Source organism: Thermobia domestica, chromosome 14, assembly GCF_964235325.1.
Source record: "Thermobia domestica chromosome 14, izTheDome1.hap1.1, whole genome shotgun sequence".
In the NCBI taxonomy this organism is placed as follows: domain Eukaryota; kingdom Metazoa; phylum Arthropoda; class Insecta; order Zygentoma; family Lepismatidae; genus Thermobia; species Thermobia domestica.
Window position 1 is genome coordinate 169,064,014 of NC_137467.1, and position 23,384 is coordinate 169,087,397.

General features: G+C 34.0%; 1 protein-coding gene across 1 annotated transcript in view; it reads left to right on the forward strand.

The window, feature by feature from the left end:
- LOC145670103 (vascular endothelial growth factor receptor 2-like) overlaps positions 1–23,384 on the forward strand; it is a 135,460-nt gene that overhangs the window by 101,112 nt on the left and 10,964 nt on the right. The window contains exons 5-9 of the mRNA XM_081738472.1: positions 3,171–3,363; positions 4,682–4,833; positions 8,138–8,301; positions 13,897–14,019; positions 22,758–22,887. Of these exons, the coding sequence (XP_081594598.1) occupies positions 3,171–3,363; positions 4,682–4,833; positions 8,138–8,301; positions 13,897–14,019; positions 22,758–22,887 (762 nt within the window). The remainder of the gene's footprint in view (positions 1–3,170; positions 3,364–4,681; positions 4,834–8,137; positions 8,302–13,896; positions 14,020–22,757; positions 22,888–23,384) is intronic.

The following is a 23,384-nucleotide window of genomic DNA, read 5'->3' on the forward strand; positions in this document are numbered from 1 at the left end:
TATTTATTTATGGTTGTCCTGACAACCTCCTATTCACAATCCTATTATTTAAAAAAAGCTTTACAAATATATGAATATCTTTTTCACGTCGATATTACAATTAGAATTAACATATATTTTCTTTTTCTTCTTCGACATAACCAGTGTAGTACATATATAAAAATACTTTACGACCCAATGATCGTTACAAGTAGTAACAATATATAAATATACAACGTACTGTTGTAGTGCATTGCTTCTGCCATTGCTGAAACCATCATCGAATGTCCTCTTTTGGTATCTTCCGAAGTTTAGCCGTCACGTTTCGTTTTGATGCCTTCTACGGTAGAGAAAGGGGTATCTTTGAGGCCTATTTTTCATTAAAGCTTTGTTACCTTAAACTGTTTTTAAGCCTACCAAAGTCTCGAAAGCAATTTCTCCAATTTGTTTATGTGCTTGGGGTTTAAGCGTTGTTTGAGCTGCGGCATTGCGCCAAGTAATTACCACACACTCCTCCGTCAACTTCACGTCTCGTACATTGCCTATTATGACTTGTTCACATTTGTCAAGTTCATAATTACCTAGGTGGACAACAAAATTCTTTGTGATTATATATATTCCGAAACTACAACATTCCAGGAACTTTATGACTGTCCTGGTATGTAATAGTATCTTTAAGAAATATACAAGTTTATCATATTATGGTATTGTCTGGCGGTATTGTAGATCATATCAAATAATGTTCTTCTCTCGATAGTTACTCAGCTTTTTCTCTAATGAATTAGTTCGGAGGTTAAAATTGCGTATGAAGATAAAATGGCCAACTCTGTGTATATACGCTCTTGTAACTATTAAACTAACAGACTAAAAGCTTAAAGTTTTGTACCGTGCATATAACGCAAGAGGACATTATCCGATATACTCTGTTATACCACCAGATTACCAGTGTTGCCAAGCCAACATACACTTATATTCTCTCAAGTACTACTACTACGGGTTATTACATATTTCAAATCTTCATATTAATCGAAAACTTACGATATTACATTTCTTATTCACTATTGGAAATCTATTCATCTAAATCACAAACATCTAAATTTTGGTTGCCTCTGTAGCAGTAATAACGAAAGTCAGACAAACGGGGCAGTGCACTTCCAAACTACTTTAGTGGCTAATAATATGATAATGATAATACGAATTTCGAATGAACAAAAACAAAGATACTGGGGATTGAAAAATTAACTTTCTTAAAGTTTTTGTTTCGAAGAACTACTTAGATAAGTACGTCACTCAACTACATAGATTGCTTTTAATAGATGTGAAAGTTATAAAGTTGTTTAGAGCAATTTTATATCTCAAACCAGCCTGGAGATGTGGTAAGTACGGGTTAAGTTTGCGACACTGCTTGAAATTATATAATACCGAGAACTAGTTGTAAGTACACCTACTAAAAGTGTTATTGTAGTGTTATGAAAGCAAAGTAAATCAAAACTTGGTTTGAAATGGATCCACAAATACAGCATTTTAAGCAATATATTTTTTTCATATCTCCGAAACGGTTTGAGCTATCAAATTGGTGTAAACGACTTTACGGTGTTTATATCTATTGAAAACTTTCAAGTATTTGAATGTGATACTTATCTAAACACTTTTTCCAAATAAAGTACTTTGGAAAACGACAATTTTTCAATTCCCTGTACTTTCTTTTCTACTTTTCGTTCGGTTGGCAACAGTGTTAATGTGGTGGTATTGAAGAGTATTCAGACAATGTCCCCTTTTGGAGAGAAGTTGCTCTCTTCTCGACTTGGGTGTTCGGTTACCTGGATACTCCTCCAAGATGAATGAACCGTTTTCCACCAATTTTAAGATGGTGAATTGAGAGCATGCGCTGGGTATCGTAAGAGGGCGTATATCAATATTAGATATACCATTGAAGAGTAATTACCAAAAAACGGAATGCACAAACACTAAGAAAGCAAAACCATTTGCAGCGTGAATTCTCGTTGTCAACAATAAAAACAGAATTTTCATCATTAGAAATAGGGTAAAGCCCTTTTCATTTTGTTCTGCGAAAACAATTTTTCAAATCGAAGTCCCTCTTTAATCCACTTAAGCATTCGTTTGATCGAATACTCCTCCGAGATGCCTGAACCATTATTCACTAACTTTAAGGTGGTGACTTGAGGGCGCGCGATTAGTATCATAAGCGGTCACATATCCCTATCTGGACATGCCATTGTGAAATAATCACCGAGAAACTATATTTCCGAGATGCCTGAACCATTGTTCACCAAATTTGACATGATGTTTCGAGAGCGCTCGCTAAGTGTCATTAGGGGTCGTATGTCCCGATTGGTCGTACCCTTGAGGAGTAATCACCGGAAAATTCAAATGATCAATAAAAGTCGATCGCTTCGCTTCAAATTTACAATTATAGTATACGTAGTTGATATTTGCATTGAGGTATATTCTATTAGTTGAGTGAAGTATATTATTATTTTTTGGCGTATTATAGAAGCAGATCATCGGTATCGTAGTTGGTAAGACGTCTGTTCAACTGCCTATGAGTTTTTGAACAAGTCCGTAAAGGATACAAAAGAGCAGCACTAGTACCTTGTATGTTTCTAACCGGTTACTTTCTGTGTCTTAACACCCTACATAATCCCAGATGGTGTCGAAGCATTTTTCTCATTCCGCGTCGTTCTAATGCATCAAAGAGTTTCACTCAGCCTATTAAAATAAGCAACTGTTTAAGTGGAAATGCTTATTGGCTTAAAGTGGCTTCTGCATGATGCTATCAAACCTCCGTTACTGCAGAAACCCTCCTCACTGGCTTAATGGTTAGAAGGAGTGCGCGTTTGGTGTACAGAGTTCTGTGTTCGTTTTTCAGTAAGAGAGCATTTTAACACATTACAGTAATTGGCATTCCACATTAAACTATAAGTCCACTGCTTATATACCCTCAGTCTTGAAACGGGACACTGAATTTCAACAAATAAACAAACGAACGAACAGAGTGCCGAAGTCAAGAATGTGGGAAGCCTTTCCTTCACACATACACAGTCCTTAATCCTTCGTAGCCTATCTCAAAAGTTGTAAAGGAGAAGCGGTCAACCTTTACTTATTTATGAATGAGTATCATTAGCTGAAAAAGAAATCTCAGAATACGTTCTAATTGTGTTATTTTGTAGGAGAGCTGTGGGTAATTGTGGAATTCTGTCGCTTTGGAAATCTTCAGAATTACCTCCTTCGACATCGGGACGAATTTATCAATCAAGTGGACCCAGAAACTGGAAAAATTAATCCTAACATTGGTAGTGAAATACTGGAAAGAGCCGAAGCTATTAACGCCAAACCAAAAGAAACAGAAGAAGAGTTACAAAGGTAATGATTGTTCCTTTTTAATTTAATTTTTTCACTTTTATTTTCTTTGATAAAAACTATTTTAATTGCCTTTCATAGTCCAATTCAATAACCTCTCTCTCCTATTTTTCTTTCTTTTCCTTATTTCTTTTCCTTTCTCTCCTCTCTTCTTATCCACTTCTAAAAATTTACAACGGTGAAAACTTAAAGGAAGAATTTTATTGGTTATTAGAAGCGACCCTTCCTCATTTCTTAGATTATTAAGCGGTAGCCTCAGATTGTACCTTCCTAATATATCTGATGAAGACAATTATATATTTTCAAACAGATTATCAATATAAATATTTGGTCAGATTTTATATTCAGTTGTTTGCCGTTCCGAAGCTTGAATGAATAGTATTCACTATTCAGATTTAAAAGAATGCATTCATAAAACTGAATCTACCCGTACGAGGATGAAAAACATAGTTTAACGAAATTATCTGATGAAACCCGCAACGCTGGATCGAAAAAGTATAACAGTTTTTCTCAGGCTAGAGATCCCGAGTAAAGTTTTTCGTGGGTGTCCCTCATTCATACTAGACAAATGTCGAATTGGTACATAATATACAAGTCCCAGGCTGCTTCCTTTCTTCCTCACTTTCCCGGATAATATGAAAGCCGAGGAAACCATTCATCATACGTGAAGGGTTCAAGGCTATAGATACCGCTTAGTGCCCAGAAATATGTATAAATAAATAAATAAACAAACAAATAAATAAATAAATAAATAACTTATCACAAGAAGTGGCCGTGTACTTAGTAACAATGCCTCGAATATGAGCGAAGTTATAACTTTAATTGACTGCGCTTTGTAAACCTCAGTTAGAACTTACATCAACATTTCAAATAGATGACACCTAGGGCTTATTTCGAATGCTTCTATAAATTTTATCTCGAGAACATGTGTGCAGTTTTTGCGAGTGAGAAGATGATTCAACTAGATCTGAACTTTGAGAAACCTCGTTTAGGCGGGACTTTAAATTACATAAACGTGTTTGATGTGTTTTCTCAGTTTAATTTTTCATCTTAAATGAAATAGCTAAAACATATTTATGCAAAATAAAATGTTAAATTTACATTACATCAAAATTGGTTGTTGCACTTGCCCTGCTAAGTTATTTTGCAAATCTGTACTCTGTTAATGAGTAAACAAAATTAATCAGATACCTCTTTAATAACTGAAATATCTTATTTTTAAATGCTTGTTTTTGTATGGAAACAATGAATGCTTTTGCCTGGGGACGGATTGTCTAAGCCTTTACTAACTTGGAGCTTTACTTGATTGATTGATTATCAGGGTAAACTATACGGCCGTTAGCTTCTCCAGTGGCTCATCCAGCGAAAGAAGTGCAGAACCCATCGTGGAGTACAGAGCAAACGCGAATTCCGGAAGAGGAGCAGTAGAGTCTGTCAACACAGACATGAGCGTTGTCTCATTGTCACGGTCAGGTAAATTCCAGCTTAGCTTCGTCTCTACAAATGTTTCAGAAATATAATTGCTGATATATACTGAGTAATTCCAATATGAGTATCTTACTTTGTATACGAAGTAGTAGAACTTCAGTCAGATAGTTTCAGTGTGCTTTAAAATCTTCGTCGATGACTTCTAAATGTTGGTAAACTGGATCATTTGTGAAGGTCTTTATGCATCCGGTTAAGCAACATTTAGAAGTTATCGACGAAGGTATTAGCACGCACTAAAGCTATCATACTGAAGCTTCAACTGCATCGTGATGTTATAGAACACATAATCAATAACTCAAATATGAAAAGTCTTACCGTATGCCATGGTATATTTAAACTTCAATCATACAGTTTTATTATTATATTGCTAAAGTGGATTGTCTGGGGAGTTCCGTATCCATCTGGTTTAGCAACGTTTAAAAGTTACTGACGAAGGTGTTAGCGCACACAGAAACTGTCAGATTGAAATTCAACTACTTCCTGATACAAGATAAACTTGTTCGTGTTTGATTACAAAAATATAGTTTAAATGTATTAATTTAAATAAAATTAGACAATTGTTTCCAATAGTCTTCTGCTAAGATCTTTCGAAGGGTGGAGTTATCATGGCTAAACAAAGCACTTACCTGGATTTCTTTGACCTATAAGAAGAGTAAGAATTATTTTTTCATATTCCTTAGTATTATTTTTAGATTTTGAAAATGTTTTATTTGGATATATTCAACTGTTTATAACTATATACTAAGCAGTCTTACGTATGTCAAAGAAAATAGTATCAGATCTGTTACTCTGAATACTGTTCACGCATACGATACAAGGTGATAGATATGCCTATATCAAACTGAACAAAACACAAACTAGTTATAAATATAGTGGAATGAAATTATATAACTTATTGCCACCTAGAATTAGGGAAAAAGAATTAAACTTTTAGTGTAAAAGAAAATAATGGCTAATAAACCTATACACTGGTCATATATTTAAACCATGCTGTGTCACTCCCTCGAGCCAAAGATTCGTGAAACTTGCCCTATACATAAAACGTAGTGCTAAAATATGATACAGGACACAACAGGAAGAAATACGCGATTACAACAACAAAAATACACTTTTGTAATGGCACTTTTATACAGAAGATAACTTACACTGCAAGTATTGTGACACATGGTGACCCGTTTCTGACATTACAAAAGGAGTGAAATGGTCCTCAACAGGTTATATAATCACCACGAACAGCGTTGCATGCTCTATAATGTGAATCGGTGTTGCTTATTAAATTGGTAATGAGTTGTTGTGGTACGGAGTTAGAATTTTTCACCAAATTTGTTGACAACTACTGGATGAATTTTGGTGCATCAGGACGTTTTCAAAGACGTCTCTCCATACCATTCCAAATGTGGTTGATGCGAGTCAAGCCTGAGGAACAGACAGCGAGTTCATTCATCGAACATCTCATTGTTTCAAGAGTTCTCAACTGCACTTTTCAATATGGCCGCGCATTATATCATTCATAAAGAAGTATGGGCTGATTGCATCTCTGAAAATACGCACGTGGAGAAGGAGTACAGTGTTGACCGGTGAGTGTACTCGTTCAAAAATTGTGAAGTCTATGAAGCCTTGTGCCTCCCTACACAAGAACATCAGAATACGAAAATAATCATGTTTGACAATATTCCCTGATTCATTACATATTCTTATCTCTCTTCAGAAGAGTATAGTTCAGAATCATTACTCAGAGTGAATGTGTTGTCATTGGATAAGACAACCCTACTCTTCCTCCATCTAGCTCTGATATTTTTGGCACCACCATAAAAGATCCGCTAATGCACGGATATGAATGGAATATAACGCAATAGCCGTCGGGGAAAGAGAGCATCCATGAAAGCAACTGTGGAGTGCGAGACTGAGCGGTTTGCAGTCTTCTGATTGGTCATTCTTTTGATTTTAATTTCTCTAAATAGTTTCTAGAACAACTCTAGTCTTCATATTATTCGTACTGTAGTCCAAACCTACAATTATTTTATTTCCATCATTTTTTAAATATTTGTTCATAAGTTGGTCATTTTGCAAATTTTGGAATATAACGCAATAGCCGTCGGGGAAAGAGAGCATCCATGAAGACAACTGTGGAGTGTGAGACTGAGCGGTTTGCAGTCTTCTGATTGGTCATTCTTTTGATTTTAATTTCTCTAAATAGTTTCTAGAACAACTCTAGTCTTCATATTATTCGTACTGTAGTCCAAACCTACAATTATTTTATTTCCATCATTTTTTAAATATTTGTTCATAAGTTGGTCATTTTGCAAATTTTGGAATATAACGCAATAGCCGCCGGGGAAAGAGAGCATCCATGAAGACAACTGTGGAGTGTGAGACTGAGCGGTTTGCAGTCTTCTGATTGGTCATTCTTTTGATTTTAATTTCTCTAAATAGTTTCTAGAACAACTCTAGTCTTCATATTTTCGTACTGTAGTCCAAACCTATTTACAATTATTTTATTTCCATCATTTTTTAAATATTTGTTCATAAGTTGGTCATTTTGCAAATTATGGTCAATTACTTATGTATTTGAACAATTAAATTTTAGATTGCAGTCTGTAAATGATCTTAATTAAAACATATTACGTTTAGTTAATTCTGAAAGCTTAGTAAATTTAACAACAACATTTACATTACTTAACTAAATGATATAACTAACCTAACAGCGCGAATGTATTTATTCCCGAAAAGACGTTTTCGAAAGCAGTAGCCACTTTTATCCTTATTCGCTCCAAGTACCAAAAACGATGAAAAGACAAAAACGAGCCTGTGGATTTAAAATCTTTATGGGCCCTTAATTAACATTTAAATAAAATATGAATTACGATATGTTGGCCAACATAATATAAAAATATTGGTCATAGGGCAATAAAGTGGTAAAATCTACATAAATTATTTCAGTAGTAAAGTATACAGAATGATATTCTGTGAAGTGATGATTAAAAGTAGGTAAGCTACTAGTTTTGATTTCGAGATATAGCTATGACGACAGTTTTATAGTATGTTGGTAAATATATCATAATTTACATATTATTTAATGTTAATTAAAGCCCCATAACTATGTGAGTTTAGTGTATTCACCATTTTCCGTATTTCTAGCGACTGATGATAAAAGGAACAGAGGTTTGCGAAAATATTTTAGCTGCAATAAATACATTAACTTTGTAAGGTTAGTCATACCATTCAGTTAAGAAAATTATGGGAGAGGGTTTTCAGATTTCCTCTACATTGCTTGTTGGTTTCTCTCCAGGAGAGGAGAGTGGAAACAGTGGCCAAGGTGTAACTCAACCCGATTGGAGAACAAATTACCGAGGAGACTACAGAGGCATTGATATTCGTCCAATCTGTACGAGAGATCTCTTGTGTTGGGCATTTCAAGTGGCCAGAGGAATGGATTATTTGGCTTCACGGAAGGTAAATTAGTTTGTTACGAATCTCTAAATATAGCAAATTGTAAAAATTTATCGGACATGAGAGTAAAATAGTAAACTTCGTCTGTTCATAGACAATGGAATTAACACAATTGGAATTAGAGGTTGTTTTCCTTTATTTCATGAGTGCTTAATTGTATTTGATATTACTGAAATGAAATAGTTTAGTAAAATATAGGAAAATTGACACTGTGTAACTTTGTAATGACACAGTACGGAAACTTAATAAATAAGTAATGTACTAGAAGAAAACATTAATCTATTGTGTGAAAGGAAAACAATAATTTATCGTATGAAAGTAGCACAATAGTTCATGAACAGAAAGGAACACAGTAATCCGTATCTGAAAGAAACGTAATAATTCACCGACTTTAAGAAACAGGATAATTCAACGTCCGAAAGAAACACAATAATTCATCGTACAAAAAACATAATTCAATCGTCTGAAAGAAACACAATAGCTTTATCATCTGAACGACACTCACTAATTCATCGTTTGCAAGGAACACAATCTGAAGGAACTACAATTCGTCCTACAGAAATACAACAATTCATCGTTTAAAAAGAAAAATATTTTACCCTAAGAAAGAAACAGAATAATTCATTGTTGAAAGAAATATAATCTATATATATAAAAGAGAACGCACAAAATCCTTTGTCCGCTCATCACGCTAATACGGCTGAACCGATTTCTTTCATTTTTGGGGGGTTGTTAGGATTTGGACCCTAGATGGTTTTTATCATATCACTTTAATTTTCAATTACCAGTGTCTTGAGATAATTGACCAATCAGGTGTCAATACGTACAAAAAATCCTTTGTCCGCTCATCACGGTAATACGGCTGAACCGATTTCTTTCATTTTTGGGGGGTTGTTAGGATGTGGACCCTAGATGGTTTTTATCATATCACTTTAATTTTCAATTAGCAGTGTCTTGAGATAATTGACCATTCAGGTGTCCATACGTACAAATCCTTTGTTATTAGTTCATCATAGGTATAAAAATAAACGTATTTATATGCAACCCGCATGACCCTGTGACTCGGCGGGTTAACATAACTGACAGGCTCTATAAATCACTTGAAAGCGAAAAAGTAAAAATTATCTAAGTAACAAAGTTTATTGCGTTCCGGGATGACCGCAGCGAAGCGGGGCGGGTTGGGGTGACCGCAGCGAAGCGGGGCGGGTTAACATAAATGACAGGCGATATAATGTTAACATTAGTGCAATCTTCTATGGTTTTTATCATATCACTTGAAAGCGAAAAAGTAAAAATTATCTAAGTAACAAAGTTTATTGCGTTCCGGGGTGACCGCAGCGAAGCGGGGTGAACGCTGCTAGTTTATCATTAAAAAGTAAAACAATAATCCATCATCCGAAGGAAGTAGTAGAATCTATCGTCTGAAAGAAACACAATAATTCATCAACTGAAAGAAAGTCAATAATCTATCGCCTGAATAAAACACAACAGTTCATCGCCTGAGAGAAACATACTAGTTCTTCTCTTGAAAGAAGCAATTATTATTCATCGTCTTAAAGAAAAACAGTAATTCATCGTCTCCAAGAAATACAGTAGTTCATCGTTTGAATACGGAAGAAGTAGAAAAGTGTAAAAAAAAAAAAACAAAGAGAATCGTGTCGTGTGTTTTAATCCATTTAGCTGAATGAATAAATAGCTAAGCCAAATCTCAATAAACAATTTCAAGGGGGACAATAAACGATAAGACATCGAGACATTGAACAACGCACAGTGTATATTAAAATGTTAGAAGAAGGGACACTTGAAGAAATGTTAATATAAAAGCTGATAAAGTAGAAGTGAAAATTCTATTTGCTACATAACACAGTAATAAGAAGACTAAAATGACATGGTCTTCAAAGGAATAGGCTGACAGGACTCAAGAATTCATAATTAATTATTATACTATATAGAACAAGTTTATCTAAGATTTTTATGTATGATATAATCTATAACAATTGTACAAACTTAGCCTACAATATAAATTTCTGATCCCCAGTACACAAACAAATAAATAAATCTTCTTAAAATGCAAACTTTTCCGTAGCTATAAGGCTAGCATTCATACCTTTTGCACGAGTTCCCAGCTTTGACTGTCGGTGAAAATTCATGTAGTTCGGATTCCATGTCAATCTGTCGGGTTCACAATTCAACTAGCCAAGATGCTGATAAAGAATGATGAACTCGACAGCAAGTAACTATCTTTTAAACTAAAATAATTTAATTATATTGGTGTCAAAACTATAATAATAATCAGGGCCCGGATCTTGGTGACAAGTCAACTATCTTCTGTTACGCTTAGGACAAGGCAACTTCAAATAAAAATTTTATCTATCAACTCTAGGTTTTAAAAATATATTTTTTTAGGGTCAACTTTTGGTAACTTTTTGCCGTTTTGAAGTTTCAGGTCATTTTTTAATATTTTAAGGTAACTTTTATGTCACTTATAGCCTTTTTACTCTTTTTCTTCTGCATAAGGAAATTTCAAAATGAATAGTTTATAAATGTAAAAAACACGAAGTCAAATGATCTCATTTCTTGTTTCCTGACTATTGGATGGAAAAACTGCATTCATAACAAGCTAAGGAAAACTAAGCTGGTTAACGAAAGGTGGGAGTTGGTAGGTGGCCAAACAGATAGTTTTGGGTTGTTGATCACAAAAGATGTGATCACGTGAATAACTAAATATAGATTGAAAGGCGTACACAGATTTTAAACAGGGTTTTTATCTATTATTCTCATGAATACAGTCTACACTTGCAAACATCTATTCTTCAAGTTTGCTTCCTAGTTTCAATTCGGGAGTGAATTAACGTTTTCAGTACGTACAATGTCTTACAATAGACTGTTAAACGGTCTGCCACTAACTGAAACAAAACTTGAATATGAGTGAGAAACGTTAATTAAAATCCAATTATATATATCGTTTTAAAAAAAGCACAAGTTTTAAGGTCAATTTTTGAGAAATTTAGGGTCATTTTACAGGAATTTTAGTGTCATTTTATAGGTCACATTATAGAAAGTTTTAGGTCAACAAGATCCGGGCCCTGATAATAATAATAATAATAGTATGATTATTATTTTTATTATTAGTGGTGGTGGTGGTACTACTAGTAGTAGTATCATTTGTGGTGGACAACATCGTGCCCACGGGTTTTCTTGGGGTACTCCCATTTCCTTCCACTCTTTCATTCCACCAGCTTTTCATTATCATTCACTTGCTTTAATCATCGTTTCTCTTAGTTTGAAGGACATAATCGTGTGGGACGTTAAACTCAGATTTCATTTCATTATTATAAACATAATAATAATTTCTTTACGTTTAAGTGCAATTTCTTTATATATTATTGCATGCTTTACTGATATTAACATATCAAGAAAAAAGCAAATATCAGAAGATATTTTGTGTATGTACAGCTTCGCGCATCCTGGAATAGACCACCATTTGGCGACTCCTTTAGAGTAAGCACAATTTCTTACCCTCAAGCTATACAGCCTTGCACTGAATTACCTGAGGACTCGGAAAATACCCTTCTCTAAGGTAATTGCCCAATGACTCCGTTAACGCACTCTACCTTACAGTCCATGGTTTAGACTCGGAAGGTCGCAACTGTGAGAAGACCTAAAATGTAAATGAGTATAAATGAGGGTATTACCCACACTTTTATACTTGTCACATTGAAATTACACTTATTCATTATTTAAGTCATAGTTTTTGAAAACAAAATAAAATTTCTAAATATTCCAACTGCTAATAAGACTAAACGTACCTAAAATGTTACACGTGGTATTAAAAGTACTTTGCCCTAAATACGATCAGTTCGTAGAATGAAAGTGAACGTTCCGACGATATTAATGTCCTTGTTTTATTCTGCACGTGCACACTTGCCGTTGCGAAACATAAGTCCTTTTGTTCCAATATCCACTTAATCTTCTGGAAATAAATGTCTATATTGCCGTGTCTGCCGAATGTGTAAGATGATTGCTTTGTAGGTACCTCATGGTGAGATTATTATAGATTTTGCTCATAGCACATTGAAATATTTGATGATTATACTGGAATACAGTATTCTTATGTCCTTCTTCATAATCGCTTTTCCTCTGAATTGGTATTTCGTCCTCATTCACTTTTTTTTAATGGAAATGACATGGCAAAGTTTTACTTTCGGATTTATTATAAAAACATTAGTAACTTTCATTAAAATATTAGTTATTAATTTTGCAGATAATTCAGAGCATGTTACATGCATCTTAGGTCTTTTTAACGATGACGCGCAATTAAAATATCAAATAAAAATATGAGGACGAGGCTAATATTTAAAATTCAACACAGAAGTGCCGAATCATTATCAGCACACACGCACCAATACACTTTTTCTTAGTTTTGTTTCTCAGTTCTCTCATCTTTTGTCTTCTTTTTGTATCGATATTCCTTTTAGTATTACCAAGAGGCAGCACAATCGACGAAAGGCACACACAGGGCGAACTATACAAATTTGAATGGACGTCACCAATAGACACTAACGCAAAATTTGCGTTCAAGTGAAGAAATATGTTAGGCGTAAATCCGGAGCAGTTACAACTCAAATCTTCAAAACTAAGTGTTTATTGTTAAATTGTCGAAGTAACCCTCCCTCATTCATATTAAACGAGACATAAGTTTTACCTTCTAGGTTAGAATATTTATAAAATAAAGCATAATAATTTATACACAAAAAATTAAGTAAAAAAAGTTTTTCGTTCATTTTCAATTACTTCAACAAATTTCCTAATAGTTCATATTTTATTGTAATAATTTGTACTATCATAGGCACACTACTCTTTATTATATAACATATTTATATGCGTATTATACAATAATTCTTTTTGCATTTCACAGTAAAATCACATGAACCTTTTGTCTAATCTCTCTTATTTCCTTCTTTAGTTATAGTTAGAAAACAAATAAAGCAATTATGCTTGTTGCTTGTAAAGGAATTTACACAAACAGCTACGTGGAAAATTTAAAATTGAAATTTAAAGAAAGAAAGAACTATGTACAGTCGTCGGAAAAGAAAATAATATACCTGATATAGACTACATACAGTATAAATTATATTAATTGTATTTGTCGATTACTGTATAACAAGGAATATACATATTTGTAGTGCGCTTGTAGGTATTCAATTGTAGCCATAAACAGTTAAATCTCTTGCTGTACATAGTTCTTTTGACTGACTGTAATGACAGCAACCACTTCGTATCTGACTTCCATCCACTATCTAGATCAAGGTGAACGATTCAATAACTAAATCCCAATTCTTGTCTATGTATCTTTCCTGTAGCTATATTCAATTTCGATTTTATGATTTTAATGTACAAAGTATCAAGTATTGCCTGTCAGTAGAAGAAATGATTTTTTTCAGTATGTAAATGTCGTATGATACGCTTTGATCCTTTTAACAGTTAGATTTTTATTTTCTCTAAATTTTAGTGTAGTATTACTAATGTATTGAAGTGTTATGTTTATTGAATGTTAAATACTTTTTACTTTAAAATATTAATTTGTTTTCTTCCAAGGTTTTGCATGGAGATCTTGCTGCAAGAAATATATTGTTAGCTGATGACAATGTGGTAAAAATATGTGATTTTGGATTAGCCAAAGATATGTACAAGTCTAATAATTACATGAGAAAAGGAAATGTAAGTATATATATCCAATTAGTCTTTACGTAATATCTTAGTGTATTCGGTTAAAGTTAAATAAAATAATTATAGTTCGTACAGGTTAATAGCTTCGTTATTACTAAGACCCTGAATCAGTATTTGAAGATTTAAGGGAAATAATAAATTCATAAAATTTTGCCCATTCTATGTACGAAACATCCATACGTATAAATAATTACATTGTAATAAACGTAACTGCATTTTAATCTATTTATTTCTTAAAGAGTAAATATTCCGTAGATCATGCTCACAATGTATACTGTATATGCGGTTTTGTATGTTGTTGGGTAATTTTGATCTTCGTTAGAAAATGTAAATTTAACGTATGTATTGACGTTTTAGTGATGGCTTCCTGTAAAGAGTATTGATATATAGTTCTTTTTAGCTATTCCTTCAAATTGTCTGCTTGTATGGTGCGTATTTTCACAATTCAACTTTTGTTTTATTTTGTTAAACTCATATTTAAAATTCAGCATTTTTGGATAATTCTTCTTATATGTAGCATATTTCATTAGATACACTGAGGTCTTGTGTATTATATGTTATCATCATGTGAACATTGTTTAGATGTACAATTTAATACAATGACATTGCATACTAAAACCTTATTTAGACTTGAGAGAAAATAGGTGATATATATTTGTCATTATTATTTTGTCAAGTTTTGTTACGTTATAATGTGATAAATAAAAATAATTAGTAGGATTTTTGTTTACATGCTAATAGTAGAAATATTCTTTGTACGGAAAGAATAAAGGCTATAGAAAATATCTGAAATATATATACAAGGTGAGTCAAAAGTCCTTGGACATCTGCATAAGTTTGAAAATCGAAGGAAAAAGTAAAAAGTGATGATGGGAATAGAGGTTTGACGAGGGGCCTTAACTTTTGGAGTATATGTCACTCATGGCCGCTATCTTGAAATCCGCCATTTTGGATTCAAGTCATTTTTTAAATGGGAAGGGGAATGTATGACACATCAAATAACACTAGCTTGAGCTCAGGAATTTAGTGGTGTAATTTGTTTTTTTCTATCTTGTACAGTTTGGAAGTTATTAATGTTCAAAAGTGGGAAATTACCTTGATACTGAAAGCTACATCACATGTTTATTTATTTATTTATTTATTTGTCACCTATAACAGGACGGCTGTCCCAATTACAATAGGCTTACAGGAATTAAGTTATATTCAAATACTTATATACATGTACAATAATAAGAGTAAACATAAAAATAAAATAAAACTAAAACAGAGAGGAAAAATAGAGAGAAAGACGAGCAAATAAAAATAAAATAAAATAAAATAAAGAAGGATATACATTGATTGGCATTGGTGTAAAGAAAAACAAAAACAATGTTACATCTATAACGTAACAGAAAACAAGAACTATGTATACAATGTTCGAATAATCATCTGACGCATTACTTGTCTGATATCTGTTTCAACAATTGCAAATATAAAGGATATAATAGAGAAAAATTATACAATATATACAATATTTTAATAATCATCTGACACACCTCTTATCTAATGTTTGTTTTAATAATTTCAAATATAAAGTATATGGCAAAGAAAGATCAATCTCTGGACTTTCCTTAGATACATTATTATAATTTCGACAAATTCGAATTAGGGGGGAATTCATATGCATAGAAGTTCTAGATTTTAGAGTATAAAATAGCGTTCTATTCCGTAAATTCATTTTGGCAGTATTAAAATTTAACATACTTATGCATTCATGATTATCTATAATGCCATTCACCAATTTAAATAAAAAAATCAATTGAGATATTTCTCTTCGTGTAGTTAATGGCGAATATTTAAAAATGTCTAATAATTTGCTGTAAGAAACTCTTATGTCATAGGAATTCACCCTGTACATTTTAAAATACAAATATCGTAAAAACTTCTTTTGTATTTTTTCAATATTTCTTTCCTGTTGTTTATAGTAAGGAGTCCATACTATTGACGCATACTCTAACTTGCTAGGTACTAAGCTATTAAACAAAACAGTACAAGCTCTTATGTTAGTAAATTCATTTGTATTTCTAATTAAAAATCCTAAAGATTTGTATGCCTCATTAATCATTTTATGTATATGCTGATTAAAGCATAGTTTAGAATCTATAAGGACGCCTAAATCATTTACATGTGTAACTCTTTGTATTATAATGTTATTCATAGAGTAATTGGAATTAGGTAGGGTTACCTTTCTCGAGAACGTTATTACCAAACATTTATTTATGTTGTCCATCCCGTGCAATGCACAACTGTAGTTCCCGTAACCACTCTGACTGCACACGGAGCAGAATGTCTCCTGAAATTTGGTCACAGGCTTGTTGGATGCGTTCCTCCAGGTGTCTCAAATCACGGATTCTCTGAGCATACACTATCTGCTTAAGATGTCCCCATAGATAAAAATCAAGGGGCGTTAAGTCAGGGGATCTGAGCGGCCACTCCACGGGACCACGGCGACCAATCCACTTCCCTGGCAGTTGTTCATCCAACCATTCACGGACACCAAGTCCATAGTGTGGAGGGGCTCCATCGTGCTGAAAATAAAATGGGAAAATCCGTCAGCGTTCAGTGTGGCAGGGGTCACAAGGTCCTGCAGCAGCATCAGATACTGTGGTGCAGTTAAGGTGTTGTAAATGAAAAATGGCCCATTGATGCGGGTGTCCCATATGCCATATCATACCATCACCTTCGCTGGACTATGATCTCGACTCGGGTCAACCCAGTTCGGATTTGCGTCACACCAGTATCGACAATTAGGTCAATTAACCTCCTCGTTCAAAGTGAAATACGCCTAATCGCTGAACAGTATGCCCTTCGCAAACGCAGGATCCACTTCGTGTTGTTCAGTAGCTCACATGCAGAACTCCAATCGGTGATCAGGGTCATCCTCCTTCAGTTTATGTTGCATGTGCAGCTTGTACGGATGCCACTGATTGGCGTGCAATATCCGGACAACGGAGGATTAGATTATTGCACATGCTAGGGACACACGACGGGTACTTCGTTTAGGACTTTTCACAAACGACGCAACAACCGCCGTTGCAGTTTCCTCATTGGTGGCAGCCTTTGGTCGCCAACTACGTGCCCTATCTTAAACAGAGCCCGTCTCCCGGAAGTTGGTGATCACGTGAGCCACCATGCTGTGCGATACCGGTTCTCTGTCTGGGTACCGTCTGTTGTAGTCAGCTGCTAGTGTTCGGTAGCTGTGTTCCCCTGATATAAGGGTGATTTCGATCTTCTGTTCACGTGTCAGACCCATTTTAGATCACCAGGAACAAAGATTGAACTGGGTCAGTATGAAGGTAATTTCCCATATTTGAACATTAAGAACTTCTAAACTGTACAAGATAGAAAAAAACAAATTACACCACTAAATTCCTGAGCTCAAGCTAGTTATTTGATGTGTCATACACCCCCTTCTGATTTAAAAAATTGACTTGAATCCAAAATGGAGGATTTCAAGATGGCGGCCATGAATGACATACACTTCAAAAGTTGCGGCCCCTCATCAAACCTCTATTCCCATCATCACTTTTTACTTTTCCCGTCGATTTTCAAACTTATGCAGGTGTCCAAGGCATTTGACTTACCCTATATATATATATATATATATATATATATATATATATATATATATATATATATTGGTTTAAAAATACTTGCTAAAGTTTGGTTTAACTGAAGCCTGCTTACCGTCGTTTCTGTTATGAAATGTTAGCATTGAAACACCTGTTGTGCTTAAATCGTGAGAATTATTAAACACTAAAATATATTTAAGTAAGTTTATATTTATTTCTTGTGGGCTACAAGGAAGCATCAACTACCGTCTTAGATACACCTTCATCGTCTGTGTCGCCACAGATTATTTAACTGCAAATATAGCCTACTCTCACATAACCCCTCCTGGCTACGTTTGCTGTATAATATTTACCTTACTTTTTCACAAATATTTGGTCGTTTACATTTTAAGTTTCTTTCTATCTACTTCTTTTGTTAAATATCAGATAGTAGCTCTTGCGAATTTACGTATTTCAGCAAAATATTTGCTTTGTCTACCTCACCTTTGTCGAAATAGTACTTTCTGTCGATGGGCTTTGGTTTGGTCTTCACATCTTTTACTTTAACCAAATCAATTCTTGCTTTACTACTTGGTTGTACTGAAACACACATCTAACCCATTCTGACAGACCAATTTCAAATGTTAATTTCATGCTCCATTTAGCATTACACACAACTTCACACAGTGAAATGATATTTGTTTCACATGTCAATAAGGAAACTAAAACTTGTTATTCTTCCATGCAACTAATGAACTCCCTATTTTTAATACGTTTCCACTAATGATATACTCTCCTGTGTTCAATTCCAACTTGTCTCAGAACGCCTGATATTTTTGCGTTTCCCCTGCAATATTTTAGAGTACAATTTTGAGTTCCTTTTAGATACCTAAGAATTCTTTTTACAGTAGCTAAATGCATTTCTCTTGGATCTCCGTTAAATTTTGAAAAGTAACTGATATTGAAACATGTATCAGGTTATGTGCATACAGCTAAACACATTAATTATACTCACATTTCTAGACACATGTTTTTGTCTACACTTTAGATTGTTCATATTGATACAAAATCTTGACTAACACTCCAAGTGGTAGAATAATATTACAGTCACGTATGTCGTATTTATCCAGCAGTTTATAAATGTATCTCTTTTCAGATAGTTCAAATCCATCTTTACATTTCCTTATTTCAAGGTCTAAAAACATAGTTGCAGCTTTCTTGTATATTGATACTGTCTTGTATTTTTGGTATTTTTTCTTCAATTTCTTATGTATCTTTACCAATTACTAAAACGTCATTAACATACACTACTATATTCTCCATTAACCTGCATTTTATAGATACAAGGGTGACCACCCTTTTCGTCCAAAGAACATTTCGTCCAGAGACATTTAGTCCAAAGACATTTGGTCCAGGGACATTTGGTCCAAAGGACAATTCGTCCAAAGAACATTTCGTCCAAAGAACATTTCATCCAAAAGAAATTTGGTCCAAAGGACATTTCGTCCAAAAGAAAATTGGTCCAAAGGACATTTCGTCCAAAGACATTTGGTCCAAATGGAATTTTGTCCAAAAGACAATTGATTCAAAGGACGTTTCGTCCAAAAGACAATTGGTCCAAAGGACATTTAGTCCAAGGACATTTGGTCCAAATGATATTTCGTCCAAAGAACATTTCGTCCAAAAGACAATTGGTCCAAAGGACATTTCGTTCAAAAGACAATTGGTCCAAAGGATATTTTGTCCAAAGAGAGTTGGTCCAAAGACATTTCGTCCAAAGACATTTGGTCCAAAGGACATTTCGTCCAAAAGACCATTGGTCCAAGGGACATTTCGTCCAGGGATGTTTAGTTCTAAGCACATTTCGTCCAAAGGAGATTGGGGTCCGGTAACGCTTGGGGGGCCGGGGTTTGTTTCTATTAGAAGAGTAAAAGGTGATGCGTATAACATTATGACTCAGTAGCTTCTTATTTTTAAAGGAAATTTGAAATAGAGATTTATTCCGCAATTTTCATTTCGATAGAATAAATATATGCTGAGATATTCGGAAAAACGTAAACGCCTGAAAATAAAATGGCCGAACAACAGGAATGAGGGAAAGGTTGGAGTGTGAGGTATTTTGCCGCAATAACTGCCAACGTGGCATCTAAAATTTTAATGTTGTAAATGAAATAGTTTTAAAATAAGTACCAGTAACTAATATTAATGGAGTTTCAATTTGAGTAAAATAAATATTAGGCATTCAAACCGTTGTGTTAGAAAAGTAAAAAATAATGTGTTAAGCTTCTTTGAAGAAATACTGACTAGGGATGATTCAATACCGGGACCAAATACCTGGGGAAAACATAAATCGTCTGAAAGCTCTTGTCATGAAAACTAAGAAACCGTTTTCCAATCACGGGCAAACCCGCAACTTGACCCTATGAGTGGCCGATTTGTTGGTGTTTGTAACCTTGGCAATATGGTACTATGAGCTCATATTTTATTTCTTTTGATGTATACAATTACTTAAATCTGTTATTTACAAATTCTATCCCATTATCCGTACTAACAGCTTTTATTTTTAATCCCGTTTCATTCTCGTGTCTATTTTTGAATTGCACAAACCGATTAAATTTAACTAACATATATATAGTAATACATTTACTATACACATCTACAATTAAATACATGTATTTTAAACCAACTAATGATTCATTTTGCCTTTCCCTGCAAAGATCCATGTGTATTGCTGCTAATGGCCTACTTATGTTTTCATAATTTAACGTTCTTAAGGATAGTTCAACAATTTTACTCGGAATCCACGAAGCACAAATGTTTTGCTCCCTGTTTATATTTACATCTTCAAGACTTAGCACTAAATGTTGCACTTTCGTATGTTTTATGTAGTTGTTTATATGCGCTAACCTTTTGTGTATAAACAACTTTCAATTTGGTTTATTATTTGATTTAATTGTCAAAGAGGCATTTGACAGATTAAATGTTTCTATAAGTATATATGACTATGTCATCATTACTGTTTATTATCATACTTAAAAACCAGACCAGACTATGTTATCATTTTCGTTAAGCACTTCATTGAAAGTACGTTTGATTGTATGTTATGCACGTATAAAACATTATAAATACAAAGATCTTGCACTATACCTTCAGATGGGATAAATATTGCTATTCTAATTTTACCTTGTCCAAGTAGTTCCATCGATCAGGCATTTTCTGCAACCTGTATGGACATTTTTATCTCTCGCTTAATCCCCATCGAGTCTTCACGAATGGTAATGTGGGAGGTCAACCCTGAGTCATTTTCTTTTCCATTTCACGATCCAATTTATTCAAGCACGCTCTATATGTTATATGCTGCTTCCTGTCCTTTCCTCTTTTCTTGTTTCTATCAGTCTCTCTTGTGATGATTTCCGGGACGCTTATCATTATTCTTTACCTTCTTTTCTTGTATCGTATAGCGCTGGAACTTTAAGTGTCCAATTGATCCGGCCCTGAAGCACCTTTGCGTTTCTTTGTTGTTTCCAAACTTTTTCATCTTGTACCCTGTCTTTTGTTTTCATTCAGCCTATTTTCTCCTTCTACAAGGGACTGCTGCACCTCTTCTATCTACATATCTCTTTTCATTCGCAGTACCGTTGCAATACTCTCATTTTTTAATTGAGTCCCTTCATAGTACGAAACACTGTTTCTTTTTGCATCAAGCACTTTTTCAAGTAATGTTCCTTTCCCTAGTTATGTATTGACTTACCTTTTCATTTGTGTTCATCCTCAAGTTCGTTAATTTAATGCCGAGATCAATTATTCTGCCCTGCACATTACCACAAATATTTTGTTTAGTTTGTCCCACGTCTTTCTTGCACATGTTTTGTTCAAGAACATACCCACCAGTTCTGGAGACAATGTTATTATTCTTATTGAGAAGGCCTAGTCATTTTTATAGGACCACTCACTGAACGTTTGTAGTTTTTCACCTTAAATGATGTTACGGCACAGCTCTTTACTTCATAATATTGCACCTATTTTTAGAAGCCAAATGTGATAGTTATCCATAGTTAGTAGGTCAATCTGTGATATATCCATCATTTTGTTAATTCGTTTTATTTGCACTCTTTACCCGTACTTGCACAATTACCAATACCGTTTGGTATTGCAAGTTGTTTTTACTGTTCAGCAACCACTCTTTCTTTCAGAAAGAATGCCTTCGGTGCACTTCACTTTTGGAATTTAAACACGTTCTGCTATTACTACTATGAAATATTAGCATTGAAACAGCCGTAGATTGATTTGCTTAAATTGTGAGATTTAGGAAACATCAAAATGTATTTTAATACAGTTCAAATTTCTTCTGGATTACAACGAGCCATCAACTACCCTCTTTTATTTACTTTCACCGTCTCTATGACAACAGATTATTCATAATCAAATGTATCCAAGTCCTACAATTTCATTTTTCGTAAAGTTTTAGTTTATCATTAGTCTATAGGACGTCTAGAATATTCATACAACATTTCATGATTGTACGCCAATAGTTTCAGAGATCTGGAGGATGAAATAAAAAGCAAGCCCCCTTTCTCCCTTTTGGGATCGCATTTTGTAATAAAGCCATCTTATCTACGGCCTAGGGTGCAAGGATAATATTGATGAAAAATTTTGAAGTTCTGCATCTTATAGTTTTGATGATTTGGCGCCAAGTGAATCAGTAAATGAGTTATTTTATTAATTCTTTTATCTCCCTAGGTATATATGAAAACAACACAAAGGTAGATCTTTCATCATTTAAAACATATTGTATATGTGCATATGTATATCAAGATCCATCAAGCATGGGCGTCAGAAAGGGGCAGGGGCGGGCCTCCCTGGTTCACGAAAATGTATACGTAATATAGCAAATCACGTATATCAAATACCAGAAATACCAGATGTAATGTAGCAACCATGGAGATGGGCCCTGCTAGAAAATTTTCTTCGGGTGCCCCCTGCGATCATGTACAGTTATGTGCAATATTGATAGTAAACAATATGTAGGTACAACTGTATTTATAATCTATTTCAAATTGTTTATGTCACAGCAAATATGAATTAAATGAGTTTTAAACACATGATAGGTGATCTCAATTGATTTTGCTTTTATTTCAGGGTCCTTTACCAATTAAATGGATGGCTATTGAATCCATGAGAGATCGCATATTCTCCACACAATCTGATGTCTGGTCTTTCGGAGTTGTTTTATGGGAATTCTTTTCGCTTGGACAGACTCCTTATCCAGGTTAGTTATCTCAACAAGTTCGTGTGAGATTTGAAAGACATTTAAAGCATGTGCACGTTTTTTTTTATCGCATAGCGCTGAATATAAGAAAAAAATATTAAGATGTCTTCTTAACACGAGATTATATGAAAAGGGGCCTAATAAAATAATAAAGCTTATCATTGCACCCGTGGGCCTCTTCATTTTAGTTTAATGTTTTAACTCGTTCGGGAGTCATATTCCCAAACATATGTTACATTTTGCAGGCTGGAACTCGTACAATATTATCTTTTCTGCTTTTATAAGTCCTGTAAAGAAAATAGTCACCGAATTTCCGAACTACGTTCTATTTCTTGTAACGGTTTTTGCATCAAATGTTATTTCTTGATGTCAATTTTTACTTCTCACTTTGCACACTTGTTTCTGAGTATACTACAATGTTTACATTATGATATTTTAGCTCTGAATCAACTTCTCAACGTTAATACTTAAGGCTTAAGGCACATGTTCGTTCACGG